The sequence below is a fragment of the Hippopotamus amphibius genome, chromosome 1, assembly GCF_030028045.1.
Source record: "Hippopotamus amphibius kiboko isolate mHipAmp2 chromosome 1, mHipAmp2.hap2, whole genome shotgun sequence".
Taxonomy (NCBI): Eukaryota; Metazoa; Chordata; class Mammalia; order Artiodactyla; family Hippopotamidae; genus Hippopotamus; species Hippopotamus amphibius.
The window spans coordinates 29,277,208-29,292,301 of NC_080186.1; the positions used below are offsets into that span (position 1 = coordinate 29,277,208).

The 15,094-nt window shown below is 45.1% G+C and overlaps 1 protein-coding gene across 1 annotated transcript in view; it reads right to left on the reverse strand.

Annotated features, from left to right (window-relative positions):
* GRIK3 (glutamate ionotropic receptor kainate type subunit 3) overlaps positions 1-15,094 on the reverse strand; it is a 235,422-nt gene that overhangs the window by 20,154 nt on the left and 200,174 nt on the right. Inside the window, exon 11 of the mRNA XM_057744441.1 lies at positions 8,258-8,481. Within this exon, the coding sequence (XP_057600424.1) occupies positions 8,258-8,481 (224 nt within the window). The remainder of the gene's footprint in view (positions 1-8,257; positions 8,482-15,094) is intronic.

The window sequence follows — 15,094 nt, forward strand, 5'->3', positions numbered from 1 at the left end:
TAAATCAAAAGCTTTACAAATAAGCAACAGTTAAGAGAATTCAGCACCACCAAACCAGCCCTACAACAAATGCTAAAGGAACTTCTCTAAGTGGGAAACATAAGAGAAGAAAAGGACCTACAAAAACAAAAACAAAACAATTAAGAAAATGGTAATAGGAACATAGATATCGATAATTACCTTGAATGTAAATGGACTAAATGCACCAACCAAAAAACACAGACTGGCTGAATGGACACAAAAACAAGACCCATATATATGCTGTCTACAAGAGACCCACTTCAGACATAGGGACACATACAGACTGAAAGTGAGGGGATGGAAAAAGATATTCCATGCAAATGGAAATCAAAAGAAAGCTGGAGTAGTGATACTCATATTAGATAAAATAGACTTTAAAATAAAAAATGTTACAAGAGACAAGAAAGGACACTACATAAAGATCAGGGGATCAATCCAAGAAGAGGAGATAATTATAAATATATATGCACCCAATACAGGAGCACCTCAATACATAAGGCAAATGCTAACAACTATGAAAGAGGAAGTTGACAGTAACACAATAATAGTGGGGGAGACTTTAACACTCCACTTACACCAATGGACAGATCATTCAGACAGAAAATTAATAAGGAAACACAGGCTTTAAATGACACAATAAACCAGCTTGATTTAATAGCTATCTATAGGACATTACATCCAAAAACAACAGATTACATATTCTCCTCAACTGTACATGGAATGTTTTTCAGGATAGATCACATTTTGGGTCACAAATCAAGCCTTGGTAAATTTAAGAAAGTTGAAATCATATCAAGCATCTTTTCCGACCACAACTCTATGAGATTAGAGATCAATTACAGGAAAAAAAATGTAAAAAACACAAACACGTGGAGGCTAAATAATATGCTACTAAATAACCAAGAGATCACTGAAGAAATCAAAGAGGAAATCAAAAAATACCTAGAGACAAATGAAAACACAATGATCCAAAACCTATGGGATGCAGCAAAAGCAGTTCTAAGAGGGAAGTTTATAGCAATACAATCCTACCTCAAGAAACAAGAAAAAGCACAAGTGAACAATTTCACCTTACACCTAAAGAAACTAGAGAAAGAAGAGCAAACAAAACCCAAAGGGAGTAGACAGAGAGACATCATAAAGATCAGAGCAGAAATAAATGAAATAGAAACAAAGAAACCAATAGCAAAAATCAATAAAACTAAAAGCTGGTTCTTTGAGAAGATAAATAAAATTGATAAACCTCTAGCAAGACTTATCAAGAAAAAGAGGGAGAGGACTCAAATCAATAAAATTAGAAATGAAACAGGAGAAGTTACAATGGACACCACAGAAATAAAAAGCACTATAAGAGACTACTACAAGCAGCTATATGCCAATAAAATGGACAACCTGGATGAAATGGACTGATTCTTAGAAAGGTATAACCTTCCAAGACTGAATCAGGAAGAAATAGAAAATATGAACAAATCACAAGTAATGAAATTGAAACTGTGATTAAAAATCTCCCAACAAACAAACGTCCAGGACCAGATGGATTCACAGGTGAATTTTATCAAACATTTAGAGAAGAGCTAACACCCATCCTTCTCAAACTCTTCCAAAACATTGCAGAGGAAGGAACACTCCCAAACTCATTTTATGAAGCCACCATCATCCTGATACCAAAACCAGACAAAGATACTACAAAAAAAGAAAACTACAGACCAATATCACTGATGAATTTAGATGCAAAAATCCTGAACAAAATACTAGCCAACAGAATCCAACAACACATTAAAAGGATCATCCACCATGATCAAGTGGGGTTTATCCCTGGAATGCAAGGATTCTTCAATATATGCAAATCAATCAATGTGATACACCATATTAACATATTGAAGGATAAAAAACCACATGATCATCTCAATAGATGCAGAAAAAGCTTGTGACAAAATTCAACACTCATTTATAATAAAAACTCTCCAGAAGGTGGGCATAGAGGGAACCTACCTCAACATAATAAAGGCCATATATGACAAACCCACAGCAAACATCATTCTCAATGGTGAAAAACTGGAAGCATTCCCTCTAAGATCGGGAACAAGACAAGGATGTCCACTCTCGCCACTACTATTCAACATAGTTTTGGAAGTCCTTGCCACAGCAATCAGAGAAGAAAAAGAAATCAAAGGAATCCAAATTGGAAAAGAGTAAGTCAAACTGTCACTGTTCGCAGATGACATGATACTATACATAGAAAATCCTAAAGATGCCACCAGAAAACTACTTGAGCTAATCAATGAATGTGGTAAAGTTGCAGGACACAAAATTAACATACAGAAATCTCTTGCATTTCTACACACCAATAATGAAAGATCAGAAAGAGAAATTAAGGAAAAATCCCATTCACCATTGCAACAAAAAGAATAAAATACCTAGGAATAAACCTAACCAAGGAGGTAAAAGACCTGTACTCAGAAAACTATAAGACACTAATGAAAGAAATCAAAGATGACAAAAACAGATGGAAGGACATACCATATTCTTGGATTGGAAGAATCAACATTGTGAAAATGACTATACTACCCAAAGCAATTTACAGATTCAATGCAATCCCGATCAAATTACCAATGGCATTTTTCACAGAACTAGAACAAGAAATTTTACGATTTGTATGGAAACGCAAAAGACCCCAAATCGCCAAAGCAATCTTGAGAAGGAAAGATGGAGTTGGTGGAATCAGGCTTCCTGACTTCAAACTATACTACAAGGCCACAGTGATCAAGACAGTATGGTACTGGCACAAAAACAGAAATATAGATCAATGGTATAGGATAGAAAGCCCAGAGATAAACTACAACCAACTAATCTATGACAAAGGAGGCAAGGATATACAACGGAGAAAAGACAGCCTCTTCAATAAGTGGTGCTGGGAAATCTGGGCAGCCACATGTAAAAGAATGAAATTAGAACACTCCCTAACACCATACACAAAAATAAACTGAAAATGGATTAAAGACCTAAATGTAAGGCCAGACACTATAAAACTCCTAGAGGAAAACATAGGAAGAGCACTCTTCGACATAAATCACAGCAAGCTCTTTTTTGATCCACTCCCTAGAGTAATGGAAATAAAAACAAAAATAAATAAGTGGGACCTAATGAAACTTCAAAGCTTCTGCACAGCAAAGGAAACTATAAGCAAGACGAAAAGATAACCCTCAGAATGGGAGAAAATATTTGCAAATGAATCAACAGACAAAGGATTAATCTCCAAAATATATAAACAGTTCATCTAGCTCAATATTAAAAAAACAAACAACCCAATCCAAAAATGGGCAGAAGACCTAAATAGGCATTTCTCCAAAGAAGACATACGGATGGCCAAGATGCACATGAAAATCTGCTCAACATCACTAATTATTAGAGACATGCAAATCAAAACTACAATGAGGTATCACCTCACACCGGTTAGAATGGGCATCATCAGAAAATCTACAAACAGTAAATGCTGGACAGGGTGTGGAGAAAAGGGAATGCTCTTGCACTGTTGGTGGAAATGCAAATTGATCCAGCCACTATGGAGAACAGTATGGAGGTTCAGTGAAAACCTAAAAATAGAGATACCATATGACCCAGCAATCCCACTACTGGGCCTATACCCAGAGAACACCATAATTCAAAAAGACACAGGCACTTAAATGTTCATTGCAGCACTATTTACAATAGCCAGGTCATGGAAGCAACCTAAATGTCCATCGACAGATGAATGGATAAAAAAGATGTGGTACATATATACAATGAAATATTACTCAGCTGTAAAAAAGAACGAAATTGGGGCACTTGTAGAGACATGGATGGACCTAGAGCCTGTCATACAGAGTGAAGTGAGTCAGAAAGAGAAAAACAAATATCGTATATTAACACATATATGTGGAATATAGAAAAATGATACAAATCAACTGGTTTGCAAGGCAGAAATAGAGACACAGATGTAGAGAACAAACATATGGACACCAAGTGGAGAAAGGGGAGGATTGTGAGGGAATGAATTGGGAGATTGGGATTGCCATATATACATTACTAATAAGAAAAAAAAATCAAATTGTACACTTTAAATATATGCAGTTTATTGTATGTCAACTGTATCTCAATAAAAGTTCTTTAAAAAAAAAGAAATGTTGAGGACAATACTGCACTCAGCTGTCTAACTTTTGAATTGAAAAAGTGTGTTTGTGGTTTAGAGAGAGACCTAGGGTTTCTGTGCTCTGGAAGGGAGCCAAAAGGTGACAGGTCCCGGCAGAGCTTTCACCGGGGCAAAGAACTTCACCTCTGAATGCACTGGAAGGTGGGTGAGAGACAAAGTAAGATGACTGCTGATGAGATCTCATGAACCCTGCTTTTTTAATGTACACACACACATACGTAAAATATATATATGATATATGTGATAATTTTTTAACACACACAAAAATCATATTGTACCATAATGCTGTCTTCAATCTTGGCTTTTCACTTAATAAGTCACCAGCCTCTTTCCAGATCATTTCTTCCAGATCTCCTTTATTCTCTATAACTACTTACTAGGTGTTTTTAAATACATTTAAAAAAACCTGAAGTATAGTTGATGTACAACGTTGTGTTAGTTTCAGGTGTACAGCAAAGTGATTCATATAGTGATAGTGGTTCAATTTCATATACATATTCTAGTGACAGTGATTCAGTTCCATATATATATATAGTGAGTGATTCAACTCCATATCTATATTCTTTTTCAGATCCTTTTCCATTATAGGTTATTACAAGATATTGAGTACAGTTCCCTGTGCTATACAGTAGGTCCTTGTGGTTTACCTATTTTATATATGGTAGTGTATAAGTGTTAACCCCAAATCCCTAATTTATCTCTCCTGCCCACCTCCTACTATCCCCTTTGGTAACCCTAAGTTTGTTTTCTATGTCTGTGAGTCTATTTATGTTTTGTAAATAAGGTTATTCGTATCACTTTTTTTAGTTAATAGGTGTTTTTAACCATTCCTCTTTGATGGCAGTTAGGCTGGCCCTGTTTTCACTGTGGCACACTTGGCCATACTTCTACAGGTACCTAGGCCAAAGGGCAGCCTTGTCTAGGGCTTTGCTGAGAAGGCTTTCTAGATCTGGGTGAACTGTTAAGTGGGGCTCAGTGGTAACTTTCAATAGGATAAATTCCCAGAGATGGAATTGCTTACCAGGATAAAAATAACTGGTCTCAAATGGGCCTCTTGGTTATCAAGTACTGTTATAGACATGGGTCCTCACTACCCCTTGGGAGGCCGACAGTGCAGCAGGCACCCACTCTACACGTGGGGAGGTGGCTTGGAGCAGTCTAGGTGACGGTGATGCTGCGGTCAGTGGGTGGGAGGGAACAGATTCGAACTCCAATGCCACAGAAGGTAAGAGGAGTGGGATGGGAAGGTGCCACTGAAGTGAGTGATGGATATCGGATTTATGGCTTCTGGCTACAAGGGGTTCTCCTAGTCTTGCAAGTAAGTTGGAGCTAGTAGAGGCTGACCTGGAGATGCTCTCTCTCCCCTCAGGGGAGAAGGCTAAACTCCAGCCCCCGGATAGAGGTGTTGACAGAGCACCGACTGTGGCTGGGACCACCTCTTCTCTGGGACTCTCATCTGTACTGGATTTGGTCGGAATGTGACTCCTGGGGGCTGGACTGGTGGCTCGCCCTTAGCCCCGCCTCTGGAGTCAGGCACTTAGGATTATCTCCTCGTCGTGGGTGCCAAATGTACCGCTCTCTGTGGTGAGAAGCATCCTCCCTCCCTCCCTTTTTTCTCACTGAGCGTGAAGCAGAATCTCCTGGTGGCAGAGAAAGGCCTTGGTCAATGCCTGGACCCCTGATGCCAGACAGGCACAGGGAGGCCAGTTTGCATGATGGACATCTCTGTGCGCTGCTGGAGCTGCCCAGAGGGGGCCTGGACACCTGCCCACCCTTTGCAGACCCCATCTCTTGGGCAGCTGTGTCCAGCTCTTCGGCAGTCAGCATGGAGTGGTCCAAAGGACACAGGCCACATGAGGGGAGGGGACAGAGGACCACATCCACACTGCAGATGGGTTATGCTGGACCTCAACAGTGCCATAAAAAAGTGAATTAGTGGCTACTTATAAAAGCCATGAGGCATCACGTGAAAATCTGAACCTCTCTCTCTTTTTTTTTTTTTAGCTCTTTATTGGAATATAATTGCTTCACACTCTTGTACCAGCTTTTGAGGTACACCAAAGTGAATCAGCTGTATTTTGAACCTCTCTTTAAAATCATGATCCCTGCAGCACTGGCCTGCATTCCTGCTCAGCACAGTCTGTTGGAGCTGATATAATGACCATTTTCTCCAGGAGTGTGCTAAAGTTTGCCTCAGTCCCCACTACTCCCTGCTGCCTACCACCCAGCCTGCTTCACTCCCTCATGCTTCCTGTGTGTGTGTGATTTAAAGTCAGGCAAGTCTTGGTTTGCAGCCCAACTCTGTAAGAAAAGGCTTTCTGACTTTGGGCAAAGACTTAACCCCTCTGAGCCTCAGTTTCTGCCTTTGTAGAGTGGGGATAATTATAGTGACATCACAGGACTGCTGTAAGGATTTGACAGGATGGGTGTGAACTGTGCTGTGGAAGTGCTGCACTGTGTAACGGTTGTCCTATGATGCTGTTCATGGCTCTGTGGCCAAGACCCTTGTCCCTCTCCTCTCTCTCTAGCGTCCCGTGTCATTCCGGCAGCTCCAGAAATCCCATCTTTTCCAGAAAGTCTTCCCAGCCTACCCTTGGGAGGGGGGCTCCAACCTGCCTGGCCAGGAGGTAGGGGGTGGGAAGCAGGCTTGCCTGCCAGCAGCTGATGAAAGGCCAGGCCTTGGAGGGGGATGGGATGAACATCAAACGAGCAAAGCTGATGCTGGAAAATCTCGAGCTATTTTCGAGGGGGTGGGGAACCAAGAGGCCGGCTGGAGCTGCTAAAATTACGGTGAGAGCTCCGGAGAATGGCTCCTGGCTTTCAAAGGCTTGTTAGACCATTAGAGACAAGAGACATAATGAAGGTCTCTCTGTGGCAGGCTGGGCTGCCGGCTGGGTGAGCAGGCAGGCAGCACCAGGCCTGCCGGCAGCAAAGGGCTTCGGAGGCAGGACAATTTCCTCTCTCGCATCCTCTCCTTTGGTCTGTCTCTGTATGGGAGGAGGGAATGAAAAGGAGCAGGGTGGGGGAAAGGCTTTCAAAGAAGACTCAAGAGAGAACAAGGCCGAAACCAAGTCCTTGGATCTTAAATTGCTTCTTCGGAGAAGTTTCGCTTTACACCTTGTTAGAATTTAGAGAAAAAAGAACCAGGGCAGGGGCTGGGGCTGGGGCTGGAGGCTGGAGGGAGAGGGCAGAGGGCCCAGGGCCCAGGAGCCACCAACTTGGGGTGGGAGCAGAACACAGATGTCCAGGTGGCTGGAGATGTGGGTTGCAGATAAAACACTTCGTGCCCTGAGTTCATGTGCCAGATGTGTCGCTTATTGCTAGGATGGCCTTGGCATGTACTAAGTCTTTCTGAGTCTCAGATATCTCTCCTTCACGGGAGGTTGTGAGAATTAAATAAGATAATGACTATAAAGGACAGAGCATGGTACTTGGCACACAGAAGGTGCTCAGTAGACTCTGAGCTAAACCTGTTTCCTAGTGACCTCTCTCTACCACCCACCAGTAAGGATGTGCTGTGTCTCCTTCATGTGAACAATTGAACAGGCAAGGGTATTGCTAGCACGTGTCAGAGGCAGGTAGGTAGGCGCGTGTGCCAAGTTTCTGCATGTGTGCAGTGTGAGTTTATGTGGCATTGTTCTTCCTGCTGTTGTGGATTGGAGGCACAGTCTGTTTGCCAAGTTTCGAGCTACCTGCTGGGCCATCCAGTGCACGTGGGTCTGTGGTATTGGGTGCCTGGCCCAGGTGGTGCAGCTTTGGGCAGTAACCTAACCTCTCCAAGCCTGCTCGTAGGACCTGGGATACAACTGCTGCCTCTCAGAGTCATGGACACAGACCAGGATGAGGACTGGGAGAGTCAACCTCAGGGGTCATGGAATATTCTCTGAGGGATACGAAAGATCTGAGCCTCAGCGAGGGAGGCAGGAGCAGGTACAGCAGCGGCCTGAACCTGGGCCTTCCGTGCCAATTGCTGAGGATGGGGGCACTTGCCTCGCTCCCTGAGCCCCCAACCCTGGGCCAGAGCTCCGGCCAAGGCATTGCCCTTACCTGGCGATGACAAAGAGGACACAGCTGACACCCAGGTAGGCGAGGAGCACGTACATCCAGATGTCTGGGGACAGGGGGTTGAGGAAGGAGAAGACACTGGGGTTGGTGCCATTGGGCTTGCGATAGAGGATGCTCACACCGAGGGTCATGAAGGGCTTGGAGAAGTCGATGGCCTTCTCGCGGACGTGGGTGATGGTCAGGGGGGCCACAGCCAGATCTGCCTTCTACAATGAGAGAGAGACAGACAGACTGTGAGCAAAGCCTAAGACTGGCGGGGGCAGAACATCCCTTCTTGAAGAGGGGAGAGACAAGGGAGTGAAGTGGAGTCGGTTGCCTGAACCCCAGATTACGTCACCACTTTTCAGTTTCAATGTTTACTAACCCTTCTTCTGGGCCAGGCGATGCCCAGGGTTCTGGGAGGCAATGATGAATTAGACCTAACCCCTGTTCTCCTAGAGCTCATGGCCTTGAGCAAGAGGACAGTGGTAACAACATGCAGAGAATGGAACCCTATTACAGTTGTAACCCATGTGGTCCATTCTCAAAATGGTGCCTTGTCAAATAAATACAGTTCAGCAATCTACACACATTTAAAAAGAGCTCGTGTTCTTCCTTTGTGACTTTCAAACATCATGAAGAGGACCCAGAATCCACAGCAACCCTTATTTACAGGTTTTCCTCTCCTATCTACTTGTGAGCTTCACCCCAGTTTGGATATTCTATATGTCCTCAAAGCCCCCAAAATCAGTTAGGCGAAAATAATACTCTCTTTGGAGGGAGAGGACAGGGAAGAAACTAAACAGGCAAATTCAGAGCCCTGTTTAACAGGAGAGGGAAGGGAAGAGAACAGAGCAGGGGAGGAAGGGAAGCGGCTGGGGAAGGCTAGGGATGTTCATATGTTGGTAAATCTTAGCCCATCACAGTTTAAATATGGGAATAATTAAAGTTCTATATCTCCGGTCTGAGCCTTTCCTGATAAAAAATCTACAATCTCTCATTCCCATCTTTGCAGGCTTGCCTCACTACCCTCCTCCTGCAAGAGGCCCCACTAAACTGCTTCCTGTTTACCATATTCCCTTCTTGACCTCCATGTTTTGCACACACTGTGCCCTGTTGAGAATGTCTCTTTTTGTTGTCTAACTCTCACCACCTTCCACATTCCTTTGCATATACTACCTCTTCCAAGAAGCCCTCCCTGATAGCCTCCAACTTTAAACCAGCATGAAGCTCACTCCGTCCCACGGTAAGATCCTAACCTGCTCAGTTGGAGTGGCAGTATGTGCAGCCATGTGTGTTTTCATCATATCTGCCTATGTACCTGTGAGTTCCTAAGCACAGTTGGGACGGTGGCTGATTCACTGATTTGTTTCTTTGCTCCCAAGCCCCATTTCAGCCTCTGCAATATTTGTCAACTAATAATGTTTCCCTCTGAGGGTCTGTCCCTTGGGCTCCAGTGGATATTTACATACCAGAATATGAACTGAGTTATCACTTCCCTTCCTCAGGTGGGACAGGACAGAAAGGGAGGCTGAGTCCTAAAGATCAGCACCAAAGATCCTTTTGCTAAGGGTGGTGGCTGCCTCTGAGAACCCCCTTCCAAACAATAGTCTCTAGGCAGTCACCCACTGATTTGGTCCAGCTTCATTAACTAATTGATTGACTATTTTAACTAATTAATTGTTTTGTGAGCTGCATCAGGGACATGGAGCTGAGCCAAACAGACATGGTTTCTGCCCTCATGGGGCTTATAGTCTAGCAGGGCAGACGGACATTTATCAAATTGTTTTCTAAGTGGTAGCTGTTAACACATCTCTGACTTCACCAATCCTAGAGTAGGAACCAGCAACTGAGTTGAAATGAGACTTCAAGGTGGGGAGGACTGGTATGGGTAGAACCCCAGCTCCTAAACAACTCTGCAGGTGCCCCAAGCTGGGGGGCACTGGCAGATACATAACCCTGATGTTACTCACCCTAACGTTTCTCCTTCTAATGTCAGCCCCCACGGCTGATATTGACACTAGGAGCCCAAGGATTCAGTGAATCTTAGAACCTGGGAAAGTCAGGGAGGAGAAGCCTATTACAAAGGATGTTTCATATGGGGACCCTCCTTTTATAAATTTCTGAACATGTGAGCTGGAACTTGCCTAGCTTTGAAGTCAGAGGAAGAAGAAATAGGCAGCTCCTGCCACCCTAGCTCCCTGGAGCCCTTTCATTTCGGGGTGTGTACAAAGGAAAGCAAAAAAAGGAGAGAGAACAGTGAGGGAAGGTGCAGAATGACTAGTGTGTATTTGCTCAAGACCTACTGTGCACCAGTCGGGGGTATGCAGGTGAGCAAGAGACCCAGTTCTGCTCTCATGGAGCTTCTGGTCAAGGGAGCTCCTGTTGGAGCCTATGGACAGGACCCCAAGTGGAGTGGGAGCCAGCGTGGGACATTCTGGAAGGTCCCTTTCAGTCCTGAAGTTCTAGGAGCCTCTATAACGTTGCCATGACATGATTCTAGAACTTGGCATCCCCTAGTCCCATCCTTTCAAAGCACATCACTTTGGCAGGTTCTGCTCTGACTCCAAACTCATCATCTCTGTTCAGGATGCGCTTGGAACTGGTCTCTGGAAATGGCTTCTGGGGCTTGGAGTGGATTCTTGGGAAGAACCTCAAAGTCAATGGTGGCAAATCTTCCTTTGGCTTTTGATGGAAGGTTGGATGAGAGTGTTAGTAACTGGGGGATCAGGGTGTTTGCAGCCAATGCTTTTCCCACCAGGAGTGTTCTAGAACTGGTGATGAAGCCAACCACTGGGCCACAGGCCCTCTTCTGTCCCCCAGATTGTTTCATAACCTTCAGAATCTCCCCACCAGCCTTTATGCTCTTGGGTTCTAATGCTGTTAGAAGGCAGAGATATCTAGGCATTCTGTGCCTACAGCAGCAAGACAACTGGTCGACCTGACCTTCATGGGAAGTTTTGATGTGTGTTCTCCCTTGGGCTTTAGGAAGGTTGGAGTTCTCCACTTTGATTTTGGTTTAGGCAGGAAATACTACATTTCACCGTTGGTTACGATTTCCCTGAAAAAGGCATTATTTTGTCCAACTTCCCTTGAAAGAGCTGAACAGATGTCAAGCCTTTGCTGTTTCAGTTCATTACTCAGAACGAAAGGCCCAATCTTGGCAGGCTCTTCCCACTTGTGCAAGTTTTCTTTGAGGATGATTCATAAAATCACAGGCTGTCAGAGCTGGACAAGAGAGCTTCAGCAACATCTGTGCCAACCCGTAATATTTATGGAGGGAAACTGAGGCTCAGAGAAGGTCCAGGGTCTTTGCTCTCATATTTACAGTAATCATGTCCTTGAACAAACCAAACTTGTGACTTGTCCAACACATTCATTGGTCTTACGGGTGATTTGTTAGCCCCTTCTGCCTCACTGAAGACCTTTCCATACTTTTTTAAAAAAGTAAACCTCTGGACCAGGTAGGACAGCCCTTCCAGGACACTACTTCATCCCTATAATCAGCTTTCCACTTACCAAGAATCTTTCAGGACCCACCTGGCTCCAGCTGTCCTACTCTCGTCCATGCTTGCGGGAAGTCAATAGACACCATGTGCTTTACCATGTCTCCACAACCAGAAGTGAAGGCAAGAATGACTTAACTAGCTACAGCTCCACAACTTCGCCCTTATTATCCAGCCCTCTTGGCTGCTGGTCAGATGCTAGCCTCGTACCCCAGAGTGAACCCTGGCAAGCCTCAGCTTGCTACCTGTGTCTGGCATCCCGGTTGGCACCTGCCTACTTGGATTCCCAAGTATGGTCTCCACCAGATTCCCCATCTATGTGCCCTGGGGATCCCCCAAGGCATCTGCTTGCTGACTATGATCTGCTATAGTTAAAAAGAGTAAGAACTACAGTCTTTCATGGATGCTTCTTATATGCCAAGCATTGCTGAGTGTACTACTTATATTACCTTATGCAACTCTCCCAGTAGCCCCATGAGGCAGTAAACGTGATCACCACATTCCAGGTAAGGGTACTGTGGCTCAATCAGACTAGGAGATTTGGTCAAGCCGGTGAGTGGCCCGTGGCATTGGTGTTACAGTGAAGAGGGTAGCCACCTTCTGAGCTGATGAGTGGCTGAGCCACTACTTGGACCCAGTCCACTGTGACCTCAAACCCCAATGTTGTACCACTCTACCAAACCAGCCATGTGCAGTGGGTTGAATTGTGCACCCTCTCCCCAAATACGTTCAAGTCCTAATTCTTGGTACCTGTGAATGTGACCTTATTTGGAAATAAGCTCTCCCCCCCCCACCCAAACAGTATTTTATTATTGCCACTGGGATTAAACAACCTTGGAGGAATTCCTGGGTAAAGTAACTGGGGCTGTGCCCAGGGAGGACATATTTTCTGTATCCTCAGTGGGCATGTTCACTTCCCCATAGATCTGTTTCTCCCTGACCACTGCTGAGTGCCCCTAAATCCATCCGTGTGCAAAACAGCCGTTCCTGAGTGTGCAGCCTTGTGGAAGGCTCCTGGCACGAGCCTGTTTTTTTAATTCAGACTCTGCATCGCAGTAGTTCCCTCTTATGTTCCCCAGCAACACTCCCCAAGTGCTTTAAAACTCCCCTGGTACTACTGCATACCTATCAGAAGAGCCAAAATAAAACAACATTGGTAATACCAAGTGGCAATGAGGATGCAGAGTGACTGGCTCTCTTATAGATTGTTGAGGGGGGGGATGTAAAATGGTGCAGCCACTTAGGTTACTGATTATTATAGAAGAATAGAACTCAGGCACAGCTAGATGGAGGAGATACATAGGGAAAGTGATGTGGGAAGGGGTGTGGTGCTTCCAGGCTTTCTCTCTCTGGGGGTGCCACTCTCCCCACATCTCCATGTGTTCACCAACCTGGAAGCCCTGGAAATTAGGTCTTCGCAGAATCATCAAGTTAAGATGACGTCATACTGGATTAGGGTGAGCTCTAATCCAGTATGATTCCAGTGACTGGTGTCCTTATAAGAAAAGGAGAGGACACACAGACACACACAGAGAAGGCCATGTGACAATGGAGGCAGGGATTGGAGTGGTGCAGCTTCAAGCCAGGGATGCCAAGGATTCCCAGCCACACCGGAAGCTGGGAGAGTCATGGGACAGATGCTCCCTCCAAAGTGACTAACTCTGCGAACATCTTGACTTCTGATTTCTGAAAAACCTCTATTGTTTTAAGCCCCCCAGTTTGTGGTCATTTGTTGTGGCAGCCCTAGGACACTCATGCACATGTCACTGAGATCCCGGGCAGGGGGCGTGTGACTCGCTGAACCTCCCGCTGCCAGCCCTGTCTCTGCACCTGTCCTGTTCTGGTAGGCAGGCTTTATGGCCGAACCCACCCTGCCCTGCCTGAGCCCTTTTTGCGCTCCCAGAGACCTGAACTTGACTCTGGCTCCTGACCATGACTGCCTGGGTCTCCCCAGCACGCACTTCATATCAGCTGGTTGGGCTTGGGAGCCCTATGGCTGCAGGAACATGCTGATTTGCCCCAACTTCCCTCCAGGTCCTTATACTTCTACTTCCAAAGCCACCCAAGAAAGCTAGTCTCATTCTTGCCACAGAGGCAGGACTTGTCCCCGGGGCTCTGTCTGCTGACTCTCTGCCCACATCTCTGGTGTGTGGGATCCACGGAAGTCGTCCCCCACTCTTTTTCCAAAGTGTTGTTTCTTCAACTAGAGTCCTGATTCCCAATGCTGCTTAATATATGTCAAGGCTTTTCCCTTTGCCCTTCAGATAAAAAATTCTTATTATGGGTTCATTAAGCCATTCACAATCTAGCTGGCACGGTCTAACAGAACTTTCTGCAATGATGGAAATGTTCTATATCTGCATTGTCCCCTATGGTAGCCACCAGCTACCACACGTAGAACTTGAAATGTGTCTTGTATAACTGAGGAACTGAATTTATACTTTGATTTCATTAATTTTAAATTAAATAATTCAAATTAATTTAACCAATTGGTTTTAATTAATTTAAGTTTAAATGTAAATAACCCTATGTGGCTGGTGGCTACTGCGTTGGAAAGTGCAGCTCTAGCCCTGCCTGTCTCTGCAGCCTTACCTCCCATCTTATTTCCCCTGGTTCTCTTCCCACTGGCTTCTTTTAGCCCCTCCCGTCTATGCTCACCTCAGGACCTTTGCACGTGCACTTTTCTCTACCTGGACCTTCTTCCTCTCTGAACTCCTTGTCTAGCAAATGCCCACTTCTCCTTCAGATCTCAGCTCAAGCATCACTTGCACAGACGAAGTCCTCAGAGGAAATCGGGCCTCCCTGGCGATGACTCTCACAGTACCAGGTATTTGCGCCCCTAGCACTGATCATAGTTCTGATTTCAGAGGTTTTGGGTGATTTCTCCCCAACTGGCGCATAAGCTCATGAGAGTCAGGCCTAAGCCTATGTCTTTTCACTATTGTCTGCCCCTCACCTAGCATGGTGTCTGGCTCACTGCAGACCCTTGGTAGAGATTTGGGGACTGAATGAATGAATGGGATGTTTGTGGTTTAGAAGAGACACCCAGCAAGTGTGTTCTCAGAGCCAGCTGTCTGGGCAGTTGGCACTTTCTAAGAGAGCAAAGCCAGTCTCAGACAGTGTCTGCTGATGAACCCTGGCCTCCAAGCTTAAGAAAACACAGTGCCAGGACTTCCCTTGTGGTGCAGTGGTTAAGAATCCGCCTGCCAGTGCAGGGGACACAGGTTCGAGCCCTGCTCCAGGAAGATCCCACATGCCGCAGAGTAACTAAGCCTGTGTGCTACAACTTCCGAGCCTGCGCTCTAGAGCCCGTGAGCCACAATTATTGAGCCCA